Source organism: Nomascus leucogenys, chromosome 18 (assembly GCF_006542625.1).
Source record: "Nomascus leucogenys isolate Asia chromosome 18, Asia_NLE_v1, whole genome shotgun sequence".
Classification (NCBI taxonomy): Eukaryota; Metazoa; Chordata; class Mammalia; order Primates; family Hylobatidae; genus Nomascus; species Nomascus leucogenys.
This window is the reverse complement of record NC_044398.1, coordinates 12040900-12064789: the sequence shown is the minus strand read 5'-3', so window position 1 is coordinate 12064789 and position 23890 is coordinate 12040900. Positions and strand designations below refer to the sequence as shown.

Genomic DNA, 23890 nt, shown 5'->3' with positions numbered 1-23890 from the left:
TATGACAATAAATAAATTTCTTTGAAGAAGAAAACAATAAATACAAATAGTGTTGCCCTCTTACAGAGTGACAGTCATTTGATAAGCCAGAGTTGTGAGAGATATCCAAAAAAACAATTTAGAGGGAAAAAACGTCATGGCTCTTAGAATCTAATGGACTCAGATCATTTGGTTCCCCTTCCTCTCTCTCTCTTCCCTTCCTTCTTGATCATCATATGCCATCTCCTCATCCTCACCCCGCCTCTGTTCACATATCTACTTGCAAAATTTCTCCAGCAGCAGCACCAGGGCTGTTGGAATCATGAAGAAGCAAATTTAAGAGGCCATAGCGGACTCCTGAAACCATACCAAGGTCTGCAAAGGATAAGCAGAGTAACCTGAATCTGGATAATCTGCCAACTAGTGATTCTCAGGAAAACGTCAGCCAACAAAATCCAGGAATGTTTCAGTTCAAAGGGACCCTACGCTCTCTCCAGGCTAAAGGTCTCAACCTCTTCTTCATCCAGGTAGCCATGAGGGATTCAGCAGGGCTCAGCCATCCCAGCACTCTGTGGTAGTGATTCCAGAGAAGGGGTAGGGGGAGAGCGGTAGGTGTTCACGCCCCTAAGTATAGAAATTCCCAGGAACACAAGCAGTTTGATAAGGCTACCCCAGGGAATTCGGACATCCCTGCCCAGCCTGCTGAAAACCACTGATACGATCCAATCTCTTCAACAAACAGATGAGAAAGTGATAATATAAGAGAACGACTATCTTGGCTTGCATCTCGCCATCTACTGCACCGTGTAAGGCTTCCCAAACTGGTGATGTGATATCTTCTTCTCCTCCCCTTCTGTCTACATGTAGAGACACGTGACCAGTTAGCTAGGCAGAGATGCAGATTAAGATATGTATCCATCTTTGGTGGGCACAATATGCATGTGCATGTGCATGTGTGTGTATGAGTGCATGAAAAATTCAGGACATGGATATCTATCTATCTATCTATCTATCTATCTATCTATCATCTATCATCTCTCTATGTGTCTATCTACTGTACAGTACTGAAGTGGTTATCTATTTATCCACCATACAGTACTGAAGTTGTTTTCTTTCTATTTATCTATCCATTGTTTACTACTGAAGTGGTTACCATTAGTGCATTTTTACAATACCTTATAACAATGAAAAGAGAGTGACTGGTTAAATAAAAAAGCATCTGAATAGACAAAGCCTTTTGAGAGAGAACTAACATGAAAGCTTCCTGTCCTAAAGTCCAGTTTCAAGGTCGACCAAGCAACTTCAGACTCTACATTGAACAACAAATTCTAAATAATCATCTCTTACTCATAGTAAACACAGGCTGCGAAGGAGGCAATGACGCCTTATGCCGCAATAATTTGGGGGATGGGAGGGGTGGGGTAGCACATGGGGCTTGTGAAAGTGAGCCCCGTTCCCCATCACTGCTCTTCAGAACTGAAAACAACTAGGCACACACGCACAAGTATCAGGTAGGAAAAAAAAAAAAGACTCACCAAACTCATCGCATATACTCTCGTTTTCTATGAGAGTCGGGTGGTCAAAGGTGTCCCGACAGTACAGGATCTGAGGGTTCCTGCTGACCACTGCAATGCCCCCCAGGGCCAATGCAAACTGGTCCGTTAGAATGGAAGATGGCTTATCCTGGATGCGTTTCAGCATCGAGCGGTACCGGCAGTACTGGGGATAGCTGAGAACTATCACGTTCGTTTCTTCCTCGTCCTCCCCTAGACAAACGAGAAAACACTTCCATTACCCTCTTCCCTCTGACAAAGAACTTTCATGGCCATGGTATAATTTCAATAACCACTTCTGGTTTGGGACTAAAAAGATTGTCATCCTTGTTACAGTCTGGGGGATGACAGCATCCTCCCAGCCCCACTTCACCCATCCAGCCCCACAGAATACGCTTGGGGCTACCCGCACAGTGGACCTTCTTGTAGAGAAAAGAAAAGAGTAGGCTGGCCCTCTAGACACAGTAAGTAATGGTTGTGTCATCAGCAAGCAGTAGGACCCAAAAACTGTTTTGAAAGAATCTTCATTTTTTGAAGCATTAAAGTCATCATCATCACAGGGAACGGCATAACTTTGCTGGGCTTCTTTACATTTATTTCTAGTTTGGAATTGCTCTTATATTGGATTATACAGATGATCCTCAACTGAACGATGGTTCCACGTAAGATTCCTTGACTTTATTATCGTACAAAAGCAACATGCATTCAGTAGAAAGCATACTTTGAATTTTGAATTTTCATCTTTTCCTGGGCTGGAGATATGCAGTAGGACACTCTCCTGTTAAGGCTTGGCAGGGGCAGTGGGTGGCAGCTCCCGGTCAGCCACGAGATCAAGAGGGTGAACACCAGTACTCTACAGTGGGCTGTGTTGCCAGATGATTTTGCCCAACTGTAGGCTACGGCAAGTGTTACAAGCACGTTTAAGGTAGGCTAGGAAAGCTATGTATTCAGTAGGTTAGGTGTATTCAATGCCTTTTCGACTTGATATTTTCAGCTTACAATTGGTTTGTTGGGATGTAACCCCATAGAAAGTCGACAAGCATCTGTAGAATTTTTTCAGTGCTTGGAGCCTCTGAAAATGTCATCTGGGCCCAAAGATGTCCAATGGGTCTAAAATGCATCACCATCTGCTCTGGGGTCATCAGTGCTGTTTAGCAGCTATTTCCTGTTCTCCTTTTGGGCCTGTGGAAAGCCTGTGTGCCTCACTCTCTTGGAGGCCAGAAGCCTTGTGACTTTCCTTGGCCAATGAAATACGACAGAAGTGGGTGCCACTGACCACAATCTCTCTTTGTCTTTGCTGTGATCATCTATAATGTCCCAGACAGTGGCAACTCTGCCAGTCTGGGTCTTGGAGTAAAATTAACATGAAGCAGAACCCCTGGTTGATCCAAAAGAGACATATAACATAAGCACAAAATAAACCTTTGTTGTTCTAAAGCAATGGTGATTTGGGGATCATTTGTTACTGCAGCATGACCTAGCCCAACTTGATTGATACAACCACCTTCTCCACCCTCCCCATACCCATACCCCCTCTCTTTTAATGTTCGTCAAATCCATCTGGTAACTTGGCACACCTCAGAGAACCATGCTGGGAGGACTCCCTAAGCATCCTTGTGAGAGAGTTCTATCAAAACCACCTTAACTCAGGGGAATATTTCAGCAAATTTAGCGAAGCTTCCTCTTACAATTATCTTAATGCTTATTTATACCTCACTTTATTTTGTGCTTATTTGTAAACACCAGATTCTGCACGGAGGAAGCCTTCCTTCATCTTAAGCTTGAGAAATGGCAAACACCATGCTTTGGTGGCCTCCACCCGTACAACATCAAGCTGAATTTAGGCTCCATGACCCAGTTTGCCATCACTCCACAACCACCCCATCAGAGCGGTTGTAAGCAATTCCCAGACATGTCACTTGCTTCTCCAAAGGGAAAACACTCAATATTTCAAGCCCTTACCATGCTGCAGGGAATTGCACTAGACAGTTGTTAAGGATACCGACATTATCGTGGCCATCTGGTAACCAGTGGGAGACGAATGAGCAAGGACGGAACATAATGATGGAACATAACCAGTACCAATGGAAGGTGTGCATGTGACCTTTTCAGATAGGAGGCCAATACCCAGATGTATTTCTAATTATGTTCACTTAGTTCCTCAGGCTGGCGGCTTTTCCACGGATGGAGATGTTTAGCTGCTTACAGGATGACATCTTTTAACAGTGTACACGTCTTCAACTCCTGCCTGGTCTGTGTATAGCTGCTTTGTCAGCTGGCACACTTAATTAAAAGGAAATATGTTTACCTTGAAGGCAAGTCCCACAGTGCAAACTAGTTTTGAGATGCTGATATATGTCCCAAGACATGCCCATCTGAGATTTTTACAGCAGACCAAGACGCTAAGTTCAAACTCTGGGTTCAAAACTGTGCTTTTTATACAGCTAAAGCACAAAATATTCAAATGCGGTCAGTTCTCCAGAGTTTTTAAGTGCTATTTCAAGAAGCAGCCCCCAACATGTCAATTGTATTATTACACTCGATTTGTATGATACTCGATTTGTCTAAGACATTGTTAATGAGAGAGAGGCATATAACCATGAAGTGCCAGGACTACCCCTCATAGCAAGTTCATAGCACTTAATACCATCTCCCATACATAGTAAATACTGTGCTTGTAAATACCTGTTGATTCCAAAATTCTATCTTGGTTGTGCAATTTGCTTTCTATGATGGGGGTAAAAGGTGCATCAATTTCTCCAAGTATTCTTGAAATAAAATGGAGAAAGATGTGTGCGCTCTCAGGTTGAAGGAGTATGAATGAACAGTTGCTTCAGAGTAAGTTTCATGGAAGATGTCACCTGGACTCTTGGGACCACTTCACTTCCTTCATATCCCTTCATTCTCCTTTTGTTTTTCTCTCTAACCATTTTTCATGATGATGCCATCTCTAACTGCTTCCCAATTCTCTGTTCTGGACGGAGTCGGCTCCCTGGCAATCTTCTGTGCCTAGAAATGCCCTCTTTTTTTTTCTCTCCACCTTATCCTAGTTCAAAACATTTAGATCACGCAGTACCCAGAACACTAGCCAAGTCATGAATCCTTCTCTTTCTGTTGGAAGAAAAAGAGCAAGTTCCCCCTACTCTCAACTCCTACAACTGTCCGTGCATTCTGGAGACAGTGTTGCTAATAGTGATCCTGGGACTGTCTGCATCAGAATCAGATACTGTGCCATCGAGAACCAGTGACTTAGCATCTCTAAGGCTGGGGTCTAGGAATTTACCTTTTGAACAAGCATCGCAAATAGCTCATGCACACTAAACTTTGAAACCAGTAACTCTGAGTTTACTTTTTTGTGAAGACTTAAAGTAAGGTCATTAGTTTGGGTTTTGAAATATATATACATATATATATATATTTTCAGTTGTCAGAGTTTTAAAAAATTCTTATTTCTCTCCTAACCCCCCAGTACATAGAACAAAGAACCAAATTCTCTTCTCTCTGCCACTTTCTCAGGATTGTTACAGATATCACAGAAGACAGCAAATTTTAAAAGCCCTCTTAACTAAAAATATGAGAAACAGAGAGACTGTTTCCCCATTTAGAAAGCAAGTATTAATGCTGTTTCCAGTACTGATAATAAAACACTAAAATTTACAAAGGTTTTTTTATATAGTGTTTTCACATCTCTTTTGTTCCTCACAACAACCCTATTAGTGGCATTACTACTTGTTAATATTCCCCAATTTGAGACTATAACCACCCATTCCTTTTCTTTTTTTTTCTTTAAGAGATGGGCCTCTCTCTGTTCTTCAGGCTGGACTCAAACTCCTGGGCCCAAGCAATCCTCCTACCTCTGCCTCCCGAGTAGCCGGGACTTATAACCCAATCTTTGAACTCCAAGTTTGGTGGACTTTATTAGGATAAAATGTCTCAAATAATAATAGTAATAATAATAACAGAGATTTAACTGGTTTACACTATTAGGGACAAGGATGGTGGCCTTTGATCAAGTCAAATATAAGACTTCTGTTTGATGGAAGACTAGAATTCAGCCAGTCGGAAGCCAGAATTCTACTCTCCTTAGGTTAGCTTGTTACTTATTATTTTGGAACACTGCAATTCCCACTGTAATGATTTAACATTATTGATACATCATTCATATACATTAACTTTCTACTTTCTATGCATGTGATAGGAAATAGTCCCAACTCTATGTGTTGCCAGTCTAGAACCCCTACCTTTCATCAACCTCCTTCCACACACTAAGAGGCTACAGGCACAGCTGGGGCTTGGTCTATTGTGGCAATGCTTGGTGGGGCCAAAACGCAAATGATAACTTTGTTGCTTATGAACAAAACCACCCATTTGGACCAGAATTTTGGCATTGTTTGGACAGAGGCAGATTTCCAACCTTGCAATTAGACATCCCCAGAGGAGTTGCCTTTAATATTTACCAAACTGGAGAAAGCCCACGAGACCTTGAGGACTCCTAGGAAATTTTACAAAATATTCTAAGTGAAAAGTAAAAGGGAAAGATACAGAGTCAAAGTGGGACCCAGCAAAGCCAAGGTTGAAGCTAGGTTGAAGTTTCACTGAGTAAAAACATTCTGGGTCCAGGTCTCTTCTTTGTAGTTTATTTTATTGGTGAAAACATTTTTTTTTTCCTCAAGGCAAAATATGGTCAACTTTATCTGAAAGGTGTGTATAACAGAGTATAAAATTATGAGTTTGGGGAGAGCTTTCCAGATCTAAAATTCTGTGATCCTAAAACTGCCTCCTAAGCCTTTGCATTAAATTAACTTCCTTCTGATACAGCTATAAAAATATTAAAGTGTTCAATGGCTGGCATATTTTATTTTGCCCTAGTACACCAGGAAACAAATAAAGCCAAACAGTCCTTTCAAGAATTATTTAAATTCCTCAGCTACTTCTTTCTTGCTCACGCATTTCATATACACATAAGTAAACACTCCTGTGCAAAGTTACCCATGAAACAAGGGCTGCCAATAAAAGCTCTGTAAGATATTTTCCCCCTTCCAATTCATAACAGGGAAAGCAGATAAATCTAAGAATGAATAAATTGCACATTTGTTTTGTAAAAGACAAACAAAGTGTTCCTGGAACAAAGATTTTCTTTCAACCACACCCACAGAGAAAAAGAAATCAAATCCCTAGGAGTATTCTTCTAACACACTCTAGTTGGTTATAGCTGATTGGGTTATATATACATTACTTGATTTCAGTCAACAGAAAATGATCTGTAATAAATTGCTAGTAACCAAGACTGAAATTTTAAACCATAATTATGATATTCTATTAAAATGTCATCCCATTCCTCAATTTCTCCTATACCAAAAAAAGTGAATGCCTATTTTAAAATGAAACATTCAAAGGGAATAAGAGACCCAACATTACTAAACCTCATTTCAACTTCAATAAAAAGAACTTTGCCTATTAAAAGTTAATACCTAAAGTACACTGCTTGTAATGCTCAACCAAAATGACTCTAATCTTGTGCTTATATCATAATTACACGTTTTGTTAACCTCTCTCAATGTCAATTTTTTACTTATTTATATATTTCAAAGTCCGAAACAGAATTCCACAGAGAAACTGTAATTATAACATGAGACTCCACCCAAGCTTTTCAAACAGTAACTGTATACCATTGCTTTAATCCTCAGAGTTGGGCTGGGGGTGGGGAAGGGGTCAGGGAGAAAGGGTAAGAGCAGGCCTTCATTCTGAATAGCACGTTGCTCAAGTTGTCTTTGTACAAAGAGAGATGCATGAAATAGCAAACACAATGAATTAATGGAGCATTGACTTTCAAATATCTATAATGCTATTTTTTGAAAATAGATAATGGCGGCCAAATGCACGGAGGCTGAAAACATAAATTCCAGAGGAGAAATTTGCTTTTATCTCTTACACAACAATTTAGAAATGTAACTTTCTTTTTCATTCTTGGGGTGAGGGGAGGCTTGTTTCGGAAACATCACACTATTATGCTTACTGAAAACCACTATAATCTACTTCTAACATCAGTAAGTTTTTTTAAAAAATATTTAAAAAAAAACCTTCGCCCCAGGATTTTATAGAGCCTAGTGGAAAAAATATGCATGTTCCTTCCTGCACCTAATTACCTCAACTGAAAAATCTGCCAAGTATTTTGCCCTTTAGTTCTCTTAATCGTATTAGGGCAAATGCATTTGGATGCCAATAGAAACAAACATTTAAAGATTTTCACTTAAAAGATTCCAAATATGTATGAAGGCTAAGTTTGAGACACAATGTCCCTTGTGCTTCAAAGACAACATACAGTTTTCTTTCTTTTTTTTTAAAGCAAATATGAATGTGCTCATGTTATAAAACTTGATGTCGAGTTTTGAAACAATTTAAGCAAAATAATGTCAATATGTGAGGTTCTCACAATGATTTATGCTTCCTCCTGTTACTTTATTACATTAGACATTCTTTTCTCAAAGCTTTATACTTTTCACCGTGCTCCTAGCAACCAACCAACGGCAAAGCATCAACTTTATATACCTGGCGCTATTCCAATTCTTACTGCTATTGACAATTATATTGAAGTTTCCATTTAATTGCTGCTCTGTTGTGACACTGAATATTTGTCATAATTAGTCATTTCCTATTTTCTGTCCATGCATTTTTGATTATTACTGAAAATGAAATTTTTATTCCAGAAAACCTAAGCATGAAAATCCTACAGATAAGAGTAGCTACAGCTGTTACTATCATTACGAACATTGTAACATGAAGAAAAAAAAAAGAATATAATTTCTCGGAAGGTAATTTTCCTTTCAGTCTAAGTGCTCTTATTCATCTTGCAGTTACTCAATGATTTCCTGTTCTAATTACAGGACATTATACAGAAAGACATTTGTAAAAGGAAAATGCAGCAGAGCATATGACTAAATAGCTTGAATTGGTTGAAAGTGTTTAAAATTCCAAAGTTGTACATCAACTTTATCAATTCGTGGTTACAGCTCTATGTAAATGTGTACTGTGCCCTGCCGTATTTTTCAATCTCTCTTAAGGCAGTAAACTTAGTACCCAAAGTTAGTACACATCAAAGGGGAAAACACATTTGCAGTTAAACTGATGTTGAAGAGTTGGAGTCAGGGAAGATCAGTTTGTGTGTGTGTGTGTGTGCATGTGTGTGTGTGTGTGTGTCTCTCTTCCTCAACAAAGCTGTTAAATTGGAGGCATGCCAAAACAAGGAGTGGAAAATATTAATAATAAAAATAAATTAAATGCCTGATTAAAAGGGAAAGAGAACAAGATTCCATCCAGAATAGAAATGAAAATGCCACAAACTATTTCATAAAAACAAACTGTGACGTAAATTACACATCAGTATTGCACTGTTGTGGTTATTTTGAGAAATGGTTTGTACTGTAAGTCAGCTGGTGCTGCCCCACCCTTAATGATTTTGTAATTCTCGACACAGTAAGCAAGTGGGGCAGCCCTGAGATTGCTGAGACAGAAAACAGACCTAGCCATACAGAACTGGCAATAAAAAGATAATGTACTTTTAACATAACAGAACAAGGAGATTGGCTTGGCTTTATTAACTAAAAAAAACTACTTTAAATGGTCCCCAGCTTGCCATTTGTTTTGCTAAATGGAAACACAGATCTTCCCAGGATAGGCAACGAAAACATCACTGGAGAACTTAAAAAAAAGTAAATGTGGGAAAAATATATCAGTACATGAATACAAACAGAACAAAGAATATTTCAAACGCAAAACCAAGGGTTTGAACCAGCTGTTTTCAAAAGCAAATCACTTAAAATAGAGGCATACACAAATATAAAAATATGTATCAAAATGTTACTATCAGCTTTTTGCCCTTACTATTGCTTCATCACTCAAGAAAAAAAAATCACAAAACTAAACTATAACCAAACACTGCTATCACTCTGAGTAACAAATGAACTCAGTGGGAAGAAAGCCAACTCCACCTCCAAGGTTGTCCCAAAGGGTCACTGAATTCCACGACCAGGAGTCACTTTTTATCTTAAGAATTTTGCAGCTTATTGCCATAGGGTTCATCTTAGCCACATTTAAATTTAAATGTCACACTAGACAGGGATTATGCAACAGGTGAGAATTCGTGGCCAGATTGACATGTAGGTAAAGTTGTTACCACATATGAGGTGTTATTCTATGGGGTCTGACTTACCTTAACTTGCTTCCCTGTCACATGGGTTAACCTTTATGCTATAGTCAGCCATTCACTTTTTTTTTTTTTTTGACACAGAGTTTCGCTCTTGTTGCCCAGGCTGGAGTGCCATAGCATGATCTCAGCTCACTGCAACCTCCACCTCCTGGGTTCAAGCGATTCTCCTACCTCAGCCTCCCCAATAGCTGGGATTACAGGCATGCGCCACCACGCCCAGCTAATTTTTTTGTATTTTTAGTAGAGACAGGGTTTCTCCATGGTATTCAAGCTAGTCTCGAACTCCCGATCTCAGGTGATCTGCCTACCTCAGCCTCCCAGAGTTCTGGGATTACAGGTGTGAGCCATCGTGCCTGGCCTCCACAATGATTTTTTTAACCATGATACCAAAAGCACATAAGGAAACAACAAACAATAGATAATTGGACTTCATCAAAATTAAAAGCTTTTGTGCATCAAAGGACACTTTCAATAAAGTGAAAAGACAGTCTTGGAGAGGGGGAAAATATTTGCAAAGCATATACCTGATAAGGGATTAATAATTAGAATACATAAAGAACTCTTGCAACTCAGTAACAAAAAGACAAACCAATTTAAACATGGCAAAGGACTTTGATGATTCTCTGAAGAATATATATAAATGGCATCTTAAAAAATGCTCTTCATTAGGGAAATGTAAAGCAAAACCACAGTGAGATACTACTTCACACCCAGTAGGATGACTATTATAAAAATGAAAACAAAAAAATTCCCAAGTGTTGGCAAGGATGTGGAGAAATAACAACCCCTGTGCATTGTTCGTGGGAATGTAAAATGGTGCAGCCATGATGAAAAAGTATGGGACTTCCTTAAAAAGTTATATACGGAATTGCCATGTGATAATTCCACTCCTAGGTATATACTCCAAAGAATTAAAAACAAGGACTCAAAAAGTTATTTACCTACCAATGTTGATTGTAGCATTATCACAAAATAGCCAACAGGTAGAAACAACCCAACAGTTCCTCAATAGATGAACAGATAAACAAAATTTGGTGTGTGTGTCTGTGTGTGTGTATATTTATATATATATGATAAATATTGTGATTCTACTTATATGAGGTATTTAAAAGTGGAATCACAAAACAGGGTGATTCATAGAGACAGAAAATAGAATAGAGGTTGCGAGGTACAGGGGGTTTAGGAGGGTTGGAAGGAATGGAGAGCTATTGCTTAATGCGTACAAAGTTTTTGTTTGGAATGGTGAAAAAGTTCTGGAAATAGATAGTGGTGTCAGTTACACAATATTGTGAATGTACTTAATGCCACTGAATTGTGCACTTAAAAATGGTTAAAATAATAAATTTTATGTTATATCTATTTTACACAACAATGAGAAAGAGGGGATCATCTGGGAAGGGTTATATTTTCTGTGTAGATGCATGCTTGGTTGCTCTGGGGAGGAAAAGTGGTGTCTCTCCAATCCACAACTAGAATATATCATGAAGGGCACAGAATCAGTGTCCTGATTCTTTGGTATCCCTCCTAGACCTCTGAGAATGCTGACAAACGTAATTGCCTACAGACAGTGTTGCAATAAACATCTGAGCCTTCTTCCAAAGGATAAGAGCAGTCATGTCATTAGTTTACCATAGGCTCTGAACCAATGACACTTCCTAAAAGGCTGAAGGAATCTGGAGAAGGTTATCTGCCCAACATCACTGTAGCCACCGCCTGGCAGGCCTTTTTTAGACAAAAGGTCATGTGGTTAGGCAGTCATCTCATTTTAGTGACTTTAAAAAATAAAATAATCTCTCCACTTGAGGAGTTTGTCCACCATGCTCTAAGTGCTGAGCCACCTCTGCAACTGCACTGACTTCTGGGAGCTAACATCTGTATCAAGAGCATTTTTATAGGTTGCATTGTTTTCCTTCATCTTACCGCAGGGCTTCTGGGGCAGCTCAACAAGGAAAGAAGGGAAAAGGCCTCTTGCCTCTGTCAGTGACTCATCTTAAATCAGTGGTCTTCAAAATGGCAAATCCGTCCTTTGAGGGTACGAGAAGACTTTTTAAAGGGAACCTACATAGGGATGGGACAGATCTTCAACTTAGATATTACTTCACTCCCTAATGATCTGCCCAAGAATGAGCCAGCAATCAGAACAGCCCATCTCCTTCTTCACCCATCCTCCATCCCTAGTCCTCTTATGAGCACTAAAGAGTCAAATCAAAGTATTGGTTTTGGAGATGCTTCCTTTATTGATCTATCAAGGAACCTCAAGCCATAGGCTTTTGATCGTTCCCTTTTTGCATATGGTTCTGTTCAAGAGGAAGCTTAGCATTAGAAATAGAGTACTTTGGCTTGTGTTATGATGCTCTAAATTCAGAAAAGCCAAACCAATAAAGGTTAACAATGCTGGTCCATTAAAGTGTAGCTGGAAAGCGTGGCAAGGCTACCAGGTTTTTTGACATAAATTGCATAAACCTATGCATTAAAATTTTAGATAATTTATTTTAGAACTGTTGTGCTTTATTAAACACAGATTTAAAGTTCAGATTTTTATCAAATCATATGTAATATTTCTTCTAATTAATCAACATCTTATTGACTATCATGTTTAACATTTTTTACTTATTAACACAAAATTTATTCAAACACGATTAAAAATGTAGATGTCCACTTAAAACTGGGCAAAGGAATACATAGATTATTTTTTTCAAAAATCTTTTAGAGCAGCATTATTCAATAGAAACATAATGTGAGCCAACTTGTAATTAACACATTGAAAATGTAAACAGAAAACAGGTGAAATTAGCTTTAGTAAGCTATTTTATCTAACCCAGTATATCCAAAATATTATTTTAACATGTGATCAATAGAAATGATTACTGGTAGGGCACGGTGGCTCACGCCTGTAATCCCAGCACTTTGGGAGGCTGAGGCGGGTGGATCATGAGGTCAGGAGATCGAGACCATCCTGGCTAACATGGCGAAACCCCGTCTCTACTAAAAATACAAAAAATTAGCCAGGCATGGTGGCACATGCCTGTAGTCCCAGCTACTTGGGAGGCCGAGGCAGGAGAATCACTTAAACCCGGGGGAGCCGAGATTGCAACATTGCACTCCAGCCTGGGCGACAGTGAGAGATTCAAAAAAAAAAAAAAGAAAAGAAAAGAGAAAGAAGAAAAAAGATTACTAGTGACATATTTACATTATTTTTTCATAGTAAGCTCTCAAAATATAGTGTGTATTTTACATTTATAGCATCTCTTGAAGTGGACAAGCCACATTTCAAGGGCTTAGTCATCACAGGTGGCTAGTGGCTACCATACTGAACAGCATAGCTCTCTTTAGAGTGTCTGCCTGAAAAGAAATTTGAAAATCATTGTGTCCTGGGTCCGAAGAGGCACTTGGGAAAAAGGAGGTTGTTCTGTGTACAGGTTCCTTTTGGCCAACTATCTTGTGATAAGATGTTCTGAAATATGGCTAGGAGAGGAGAACAGAACAGGAGGAAAAGCCTCACAGCGCCTGTTATTTCATTGTTCTGATACCCCAGACCCCAACAAAGGCCCAAAGTTAGCAAGTATAGTTATTTTAGTAGAGATTCTCGCTTGCCACCTTTGGTTTCTGGTGAATAATAAAAATCAATTCAAAGTAAAATAATAATCTCTTAAAAGCTTCAACTATAAGACCTGGTGAGAGCTCTCTCCTCTGGGTTAAACCTGTCCTCTTGCTGTAACCAGCTACAAGTTCATTTGGTGCCATGTCCACAAAATCATCTGCTCTGTTTTCTGTCATGACACCCAATTGTTCAGAATGGGTATTTCTTTCTTTCTTTTTCTAGTGTGCATATTACTAAAAGTAGTTTAACAGCTGAAAGAGATACTTATGAAACCTACTGGAAACTGAAACCACTATTTAATCTCACGGCAAAGCAGTCATATAAAAACTCCAGCACCTTCTAATGTGCTGTCACAGTGCACCATGGAAGAACATCATTGAAAGCTGATGATACAGATATGCTCTATTTTACTTCCTTTTCGTACAGGGTTAGTACTGAGTAAGCTGATGTAAGACAGGAGGAGGATGGCTCTAGTTTAGTCACCTTTCCCAAAGTACCTACCATCTGCTGAAAATCATTTCTACAGCAAATATCCTCCTTTCCCCAATCTCTAACATCCAAACCTACTTCTCCTTTCTCATAAAAGACAATAAACAAATTGCTCGTGACTAACATATTAATTCCAGTGATAGTTCCGTGGTTTCATACCACGAGTTACCAGTGCTACAGATCCCTGTTCTGGGTATCTCTTAGATATTTCTTTAAGATTATTTCTGTTTGCAAGGGTTGGCAAACTATGGGCCAAATTCAGCCCAACACCTGTTTTTGTAAATAAAGTTTTATTACAACATAGTCATGCACATTCATTTACATATTGTCTTTGGCTGCTTTTACACTACAAGGGCACAGTTGAGTGATTACAGAGACCTTATGGTGCACAAATCTAAAATATTTACTATCTGGCTCTGCTGACCCTTGATCTAGATAATATAGTCTTGCTGCCAGAAATCTGCTATTTTGGATCACAAATATCAGCTTAATTTCTAAGATACAGTTACTCTGTAACACTTGGCTGCATTTACTTGTTCAAGCTGGACTCTCCTATCCAGAATATGGGTTCTTTGAAGGGCAGGAGCTAGGTCTGTAGCATGTTTGAATTTCTAACACCCTGGAAACAAGCTAAGCACATGATAGACTTTAAATTAACGTTGGTTCTTTTTCTGGTTATTCACTGTCCCTCTGTTCTCATCCTACTCCCGGATCCATTACCCAGTCTTTCTTCCTTGCTCTGTGACCCCTGAATGTTGTATCATTGGGCTCCCTCATGGGCTGGCTGGCTTCTGCTTGTTCAGCCAATGGGAGACACCTAACAGATCGCATGTGGGAGAGAGAGAGAAGCTGTCTTATTTCTTCTCTGCCCCATCTCTGCTTCGGCCTGGCAGCTCTGGCCAAGGCCACAGCTCCTCCTTGACGGCAGCTTTCACCAGGTAGCACTATGTCTTCCTCTTGCTTCTTACTAGTGCCCAGATGTCTTCATGGTTCTTTTCACCCTAACCCCATCTCTATAGTCTTCCTTTGGTTCCTTTTGTTGAGTCTTGGGTTCCCAATCTGTAAAATGGACTTAAGAACGGTGACTTCCTGGGAGGTCTTTTAACAGTAGTTAAAAGATGCAAAGTAGTCAGGCTAATGCAGCGCACAGTAAACACCCTGTAGGTACTTGTCTGATGATTGCTTTGCAAGTTGTTTTCCAAAGTATGCCAAGGAATACTAGTTCCTTAAGAAAGAAGGGAATATGTTACCAAGTGTTCTGTGGAAAAGGGACACCATAGCATGGGAAACACTAAGTTTAACAAAAAGTTACACAAACAGCTTGGAGCCTTTAACATGCTAATGGACATTTTAATGCATAGTGGGGGAAGATGCTGCTTTTTCTGAATTTATTTTACCATGAAATCCTCTCCCATCCGCTTCCTCCCCCTCCCCCACTTTTTTGTCATTCATGGCTCACCTCAACAAGTTAGTGTTTCCCTGATGACATTTTGGGGACATAACACACCCAAATGTTTATTATAGCAATCTCCCTGCTCCCTTCAGCTCTCCTTCTCAGCACACACAGCCAGCTTAACACTGTATAATTACAAATAGTTTATTATGCATGGTATAATCACTCATCTGTATAACACTTCCAAATTTATAAAGCCCTTTCATGTGCTTACATTCATTCAATCCTCCTAGAATCTCTCCTAGGGTCTGTCAAGGATAGTCCCATTTTATACATGAGGACACAGGAAGCTCAATGAGGTGAATGACTTGCTCAAGGTCATCCAGTTAATGGCAGGGGCAAGTTGCCTGGCAGTATTTTAAATCTCACACTGTTCTCAACACACCCCAGCTGCCTTGTGCTTGACTCTGAACCTCTGAGAAGAGCCCTGTCAGATTCATGGTATTCCCAGGCACCTCTCAGAGACCCTCCAGTGGGCTGGTGGCTTTGGGAATTCTTGTGATTTTTACGAGACGCAAATTTCTGGTTTCAGATTGTGGTATTAAAGAATCTCTTCCAGTCTTGTGTTCAAAACAATCCCTAAGTGAAGCTTGGTGTTGCCTTATTTGGAAGATAATCTCAAAAACAGATGACCATTGCACAGAACACGCTTCATCAGCACAATTCTTTACTTTTAACCCCTTAGGAAGCACATTTAAGCCTAAGTGAAGCCAATGGTGTTATTATTTCTCTCTATTACTTCTCCTCTTTGGATCCCAGGACAAAGATCCACAACCACCCGATTCTCATCACACACACGTAGCTCACACAATTGCACCCACTGTATCATCAAAAAGATAAGATTAAAAATGATAGGATTACATATATGTAATTTAATGTTTTTTAGGACTCTCACAATGCAACCATCACTCCAATCAATTTAGAACATCTTCATCACCCCAAAAGGAAACCTCATACCCATTAACACCCTGGCAACTACTAATCTACTTTCTGTCTATATAGACTTGCCTATTCTGGACATTTCATATAAATGGATTAATATAATATGTGGTTAAAAAAAGGATTTAACATCAAAATGGTCTTCCATCTATTGACTGGTCAGACACCAAGGGAATACCTTCTGTGGATTAGGAGGTAGCAGGTGGCAAGAGGATAAAGATCAAAAGCCACCATCCCTCTTCAAAGAGGGCTGTATAGCCTAGAAAAGGTGGTGGGCATGTGAACAGATGTATTAAGTTGGTGCAAAAAGTAATTGCGGTTTTTGCCATTAAACATGATTGCAAAAACCGCAATTACTTTTGCACCAACCTAATACAAATAAGCATTCTGACAAGCGTCACAGCAGAGGCAGAATCTTGGTAGCAAAGAGAGTGAAGAAAGTCTTCGCAGGGAAGAGAAACCCCTCAAGCTAAGTTTTGAAGGATACATAGAAACTCCCCAGACAGATTAAAATACCATGACTCATTAATCTTTCCAGCGTGTCAGTCATGAACATTCTCTCTCCTCCTTTGGGCAGCCCTAAGGAAGTTATTATGGGCCCCATTTTTCAGATGAGCAAACTGATGCCAAAAAGAGATTAAGTAATTTAACAACAGTCACACAGCTAAGGAGGCCTGGAGAATAGATCTGGGCCCGACCTGTGGGTCTGCCTGCCCCTGCTGCCTCAAAAAGTCAGAAGGAGAGAGGAGAGTCTCCTGTCCCCAGGGCTGTAACTGGTATGAACCAGTGAGGACTCTAGAATTTAGGTGCTGTGTCTGGAATATGGGTTTGGAACTCTGAGAGAACTTTGGTGGCAATGCTGTGGGGTTTTTTTTTTTTTTTTTGAGATGGAGTCTCGCTCTGTCGCCCAGGCTGGAGTGCAGTGGCGCAATCTCGGCTCACTGCAAGGTCCGCCTCCCGGGTTCACGCCATTCTCCTGCCTCAGCCTCCCGAGTAGCTGGGACTACAGGCGCCCGCCACCACGCCCGGCTAATTTTTTTTGTATTTTTAGTAGAGACGGGGTTTCACCGTGGTCTCGATCTCCTGACCTCGTGATCCGCCCGCCTCAGCCTCCCAAAGTGCTGGGATTACAGGCGTGAGCCACCGCGCCCGGCCATTGCTGTGGGTTTTTGATTAAATCCTGAAGGCAGCGAGGCTGTGTTCATGCGTGGTAGTGATGGGCCTAATCTCCATTCCAGCAAGAGTGGAAGATATATTGGAAGATTGCTGTACCTAAACCTTAGCCTTCATCTTCCCCCTTTCGCTCAGCTGACTGGGGCTCCCCCACCTGCTGCCTCCACATGAGCAAGCTCCACTGGCCCCGGTTCAAGGAAGACCATGTTCAATGTCCGGATGAAGTCTCTTCAAGGGAGAAAGAGACCATGCAAGCAGCATTTGAGGGCAAGATCCCAGGAAGGGTAACCTAAGTCTGATTAACTAGATATGCAAGGATAATGTCTATGCTTTCCTCATGCAGTCAGCGAACCTTTATTTGGTTCCTGCTCAGTGCCAAACGCTGTGTTCAGCAGTGGGTTTAGATGGGTGAACATGACAGCACCCGCTCTCAGGGAGCTCCCAGTCCTATCCTCCAATGATGGAGAAAACAGATGAGACTCCAGACAAAGGAGGAGTTGGTGGCTCCCAAAGAAACAGTGGAGCCCAGGGGATGAATCGTTAAAACGTAAAGCACATCCCAGAGCTCCGCACTTTGAAGGTGTTTATGTCCCAGCTCTGAAAAAGATGTTCTGTATTTCATCTCTGGGTCTGAGATTTCAAAAGCTATGGTTGGTAAAACAGTAAGAACAAAAGGGGGTTTAAAAAATATAATTTGGATTATGACTGGGTTCATGCAGAAGAAAAATGGATACATCAAGTATATAGTCTACCATTTAAATATTTCCTTTTTCATTTTTTTATTTTCTGGCACTTGGCTTGCCACAACTTCCATGGGGCAAGTGCTTCATATGCAGGTCAGCAGCCAAGATCTCTCTCAATAAGGAAAGATATCACTAACATAAAATTTGCCTCAACTGAAATTCAAACCTGATTTGATTTTTTTTTTTCCTCAGGTGGGATGTGGACAGAGAACATCTATATAATAGGTGTTATCATTCAGGAGGCCTAGACTGAACCAATACTTTGCAGCTAAATGTAATTTGCGAAGCACAATTTAACAGCTCCATTTAGCGACTTTTCACAATCAAGATGATTTCAACAGTCTCTGAACGCCAGCCAAGGTACCACCAAAGTATACTTAAATACCAGCAAATATTACATGTTATAAAAATTCTATGTTTGTCTCCTCCGATTTAAGAAAATCACTACTCTTTCTTATCCTTTTAAGTCAAAGCCATTGCAATTCTTCAATTCTAAAGGGGAGGAGGAGGAAAGGAAGGGCTTGGATGAGAAAACTGAGGTTTGTATTTCCTAAAATTAATATTCATCTTCCCCTAATTCTCTTTTTATTGGCTGCTAAGCTTTCAGGTCCTTACTTCAAGCCGAGTGAGACACCCAGCACACCCTTTCCTTGCTCCAGTAACAAATTTTGAAACTTACAGGACTTCCAACGGCAGTTATTTTAAGGATTTAGTCAGAGGCTCACGCAGGCAGCCTCTGAAGGAGCCTCAATATGAGGTTCCAGGCAGCCAAGAAAGAGTCTCTGAGGTCCACCAGATCCCTCTAATTTGACCCATCCTGCAAATCAATCTGGTTATTTAAAGTCATCCTTACTCTTTCTGATTGGAGGGCCAGTTTCTAAATTAAAAAGCAACATAATTCATCACCTTGGCGGGGGTTTATTTCTTATCACAAGTTGGTCTGTGTTTTGAAATCTGGAAATAAAATCTCATCTTCTCATGTACAATAAGGGGAACAAAAGCAAGGGGCTTCCAGTGTTAGGTTACCATTTCCCAAGGCCAGCCAAATACCCTCCCACCTTTCTCTAACAGCTTCTAAGGCTTCAGAGCTGGAACAAATATTCTCATGCACAAGTTAGTGGAAGAGATTCTTCCAATCAAATTTCCCACCACATGATATCTTGGGCTAGGACGCTCTTTTATAAGTGTCAATGAGTTATTCCCTCATGGATAACGATGAAGAGACTACTTTTCTTTAGCTGTAAGAAATGATTTTTATCTTTGCTCACACCTTTTTTAAAAGCATTTTTTTAACTCAGAATATATAAATACATCCTTATTGTAAAAGACAAAGTACTGACTCCCTTGACCTCGCAAACCCTTATACTTTAATGGAGGCTTATGTTTCCACTTCAACAGACCCTTCTTGAAAACTGGAGAACAGTTGTTCTTGACATGAAGGAGGCCAAGAAGAAAAGGGAAGAAAACTGGTCCAACAATTCTAGCTTGGTTCTGGGGTGTCTGACTTTTTAAAAAAAAAATCACCATGAAATAACAGCCCTCTTAATTCTTCTAGAGTGTAATTTACTTAGCACAGAGGGAAAAACATCCCACCTATCCGATACACTGTGACAACTCGGAGCACACGGCAAGGATGCACATCTGTGAAGACAGCCAGCTGTAATCTAACCCCAAGTCTCCAACTCTATACTGCTTCTTCCAACACGTGGAGAAGTGAGAATGATTACATTTTGCTCAAAGTGTCTCATTACATTGATTTAAATAAGATTTCCAAACCCGCAAAAAGAAAAACAGCTTAAAATGCCATTTGTCTTATACAAGACTCTATAAAAAGGCAGGTAGTGAAACCCTGCAGAAACCCAGGTTGGTGGGGACCAAAGTCTCTCCCACCATGGACGTCTGACAGGAGGATAATGGAGTTTAGTAACACCCAGGTGAGGTGTTTCTTTTCTGCTTAATATATCCTTGGATGACCAACATAATGTAACAGACAGGTGTTAAGAGACCTGCACTGAGGAACAGACATTGTGGGTTTTGAGATCATAAACTTGAGGAACTTGTTCCATCTCTGAGAAGATCTCACACACCTGAACAGGTAAGATAAGGTCCAGTTTGCAAACTGCCAAGCACACTTCCTGATGTTTATTAACACCACAGTCATTATGACATTTAATGCCAAACTACAGGGAAAAAAAAGATAAAAACCTCAGTCCAGGCGTGGTGACTCACGCCTATAATCCCAGCACTTTGGGAAGCTAAGGCAGGTGGACCACTTGAGGTCAGGAGTTTGAGACCAGCCTGGCGAACATAGCAAAACCCCGTCTCTACTAAAAGTATAAAAATTAATCGGATGTGGTGGCATGCTCCTGTAATCCCAGCTACTTGGAAGGGTGAGGCAGGAGAATCGCTTGAACCCGGGAAGCAGACATTGTGGTGAGTCGAAATTGCGCCACTGCACTCCAGCCTGGGCGACAGAGCAAGACCCTGTCTCCAAACAAACAAACAAACAAACAAACAAAACTCAGCCTACACACCAAGAGTGTTCAGTTATTGCACTGTCCTGCTAGAATACAGCTGCCTTTGATTGAACATGCACTACAGACAGGCAAGCGCTAAGCCCTTAATGTGTATTTAATCACTGTAGCAACCCTATGAGAGATAAGTTTACTGCTTCCATTTTATAGATGAGGAAATTGAGGCTTAGAGAGATTAAGCAACCTGTTCAAGGTGACTCTGGAACCCAGGTCTGTCTGATTCCAAAGCCCACAGTCATAGCCACTGCTTATAAGTTCTGAGAGAGGCCTGTGCCCAAAGGAACCGATGACACAAAGGCAGATACCACGGAAGCAGTACTGAGAACAGATGCAAGGCAGTGGAGGTGCCCAGAGGAGCAACCTACTGGGTGAGTGATGATATTTGGGATAGTGGCATCCTAGGAGACAGGACAGTAGTCACTGTCCTGGGAAGCCATGATCCTCTCCACTCCTGTTCAGGGTCAGCACAAAACCTGTGATACTGGAGGAGGCAGAAGGGGGCCCATTCTGGGTTTGCCATTCTAGTTCCTTCACTACTGGCTAAGTGGAGGCAGATATTTACTGAGCACAGCAACACTTACTATTATTGTAAGAGAGGGCTTTGGAACCAGGAAGCTCGATGAATTTATGAGATCAGCAGCTATTTTTCCAAGATGGTTATAATACAATTCATTTCATTTGCAACTGGTTTAACGTGAAACATCGTTTAAGAGAGACAAATAAACAACAATTCACATTTGCTGGGCTTCTCTCCTCCCCACCCCTCCCAGTTGTTCCACAGGAAATTTTTTATTGATTAAAGTACAATTACATTATGATTGGGAAAAATCAGCCCCAGAATAAATCGCTTTAAGAAGAAATCAAGGAGATGCCTTATGAAGAGGCAGCATAAGGAGGAGAAATATGAAGCAGGCACTGGATTTGTAACCATGGGCAAAGAAGGGCTTCATTCTCTGGCTCTGTAAAATGACGGGGTCACTGTCTTCTAGGAAGGATGTGACCAGGTAAAGACAGCACTGCCTCTGGCTTCCACTAGCCTCTAGGCACTTTGACCTCCTGAGCCCCTTCCTCCATAGGAAAAGATTAAAAGTCACATTTTAAGACTACATTGGTATACAGATAAATATAGAAATAATGTATTAAAACATATTTTTCTTTCTTTTTTTTGAGACAGAGTCTCGCTCTTTTGGCCCAAGCTGGAGTGCAATGGCACGATCCTGGCTCACAGCAACCCCCGCCTTCCGAGTTCAAGTGATTCTCCTGCCTCAGCCACCTGAGTAACTGGGATTACACAGGCATGTGCCACCATGTCCAGCTAATTTTTTGTATTTTCAGTAGAAACGGGGTTTCTCCATGTTAGCCAGGCTGGTCTCGAACTCCTGACCTCAGGTGATACGCCTACCTCGGCCTCCCAAAGTGCTGGGATTACAGGTGTGAGCCACCGTGCTCAGCCTAAAACATATTTTTCGACTGAAAAGGTCATCGTGTTTTCTTCTCATTTTAAAAGTACTAAAGGCATTTTTGTGTGTCCTTAAAAGTATTGTGGGCCCTAATCACTGTGGTTGCTTTGGCTACTGTTTGTGCCAGACCTGGATAGAGGGTAGACCCTGGTTTGCTAAGGACTTGGAGCCGGGGAAGGACATTTGGAAGGGGTGGATCCTGGCAGGGGTGTTCTGCAAAAGGAGCCTCCATGTGGGAGAAGCCTGGAGAAAAGACCTCCAATTGGGAACCAGTTGAAGAGTCATGGGGAGAAGTGTTGGCTGGGAGTGATGACGTTAGTGTTTGCATGGAGTGTGGATGTAAACCAAGCCCTCCTCCAGTTCTCCCATCGACTCTGTGAAATCCTTCCTATGATCTAAATGGCTCCCCAGGAATACAGAATTTTAAAAATAAAAACAAGATTGGATTCCATGATGTCTAAAGTCTCTGTTCCTGCTCTAATATTAGACTTTTCTTCTTTGCCACAAGTATTTAAATAACTGTTCCACAATGCCAAAAGTTGCTTCCTCTCCCAGAGGAAACTCACTAATGTAGGACCTAAGAAAGGACTTTGAGGAACTCGGATGGCTTGCAAAAATGCATCACTGTCCAGTGCCACAGAGGGTTTGGGTGCAGCACCTCCCACCGGCAGGCCACGTGTACTCGGGTTTCCCGTGGAATTCTCCCGATGAGCTTTATGTCGTGGCTGGCTGCATTTCACACTCAGTACCTTTGGAAGTTTCTGTCCCACAGGTATCTCAAAATAATAAGACCTATTTATGACAAACCCACAGCCAATATCATACTGAATGGACAAAAACTGGAAGCATTCCTTTTGAAAACTGGCACAAGACAGGGATGCCCCCTCTCACCACTCCTATTCAACATAGTGTTGGAAGTTCTGGCCAGGGCAATCAGGCAGGAGAAAGAAAGAAAGGGTTTTCAGTTAGGAAAAGAGGAAGTCAAATTGTCCCTGTTTGCAGATGACATGATTGTATATTTAGAAAACCCCATCGTCTCAGCCCAAAATCCCCTTAAGCTGATAAGCAACTTCAGCAAAGTCTCAGGATACAAAATCAATGTGCAAAAATCACAAGCATTCTTATACACCAATAACAGACAAACAGAGAGCCAAATCATGAGTGAACTCCCATTCACAATTGCTTCAAAGAGAATAAAATACCTAGGAATCTAACTTACAAGGGATGTGAAGGACCTCTTCAAGGAGAACTACAAGCCACTGCTCAACGAAATAAAAGAGGACACAAACAAATGGAAGAACATTCCATGCTCATGGGTAGGAAGAATCAATATTGTGAAAATGGCCATACTGCCCAAAGTAATTTATAGATTCAATGCTATCCCCATCAAGCTACCAATGACCTTTTCCACAGAATTGGAAAAAACTACTTTAAAGTTCATATGGAACCAAAAAAGAGCCCGCATTGCCAAGTCAATTCTAAGCCAAAAGGACAAAGTTGGAGGCATCATGCTACCTGACTTCAAACTATACTACAAGGCTACAGTAACCAAAAAAGCATGGTACTGGTACCAAAACAGATACATAGACCAACGGAACAGAACAGAGCCCTCAGAAATAATACCACACATCTACAACCATCTGATCTTTGACAAACCTGACAAACACAAGAAATGGGGAAAGGATTCCCTATTTAATAAATGGTGCTGGGAAAATTGACTAGCCATAAGTAGAAAGCTGAAACTGGATCCCTTCCTTACA

At 40.8% G+C, this 23890-nt stretch overlaps 1 protein-coding gene across 1 annotated transcript in view; it reads right to left on the bottom strand.

Moving 5' to 3' along the window:
• ARID5B (AT-rich interaction domain 5B) overlaps positions 1-23890 on the bottom strand; it is a 195637-nt gene that overhangs the window by 96431 nt on the left and 75316 nt on the right. The window contains exon 4 of the mRNA XM_003258231.4: positions 1515-1745. Coding sequence (XP_003258279.1) covers positions 1515-1745 — 231 coding nt within the window. The remainder of the gene's footprint in view (positions 1-1514; positions 1746-23890) is intronic.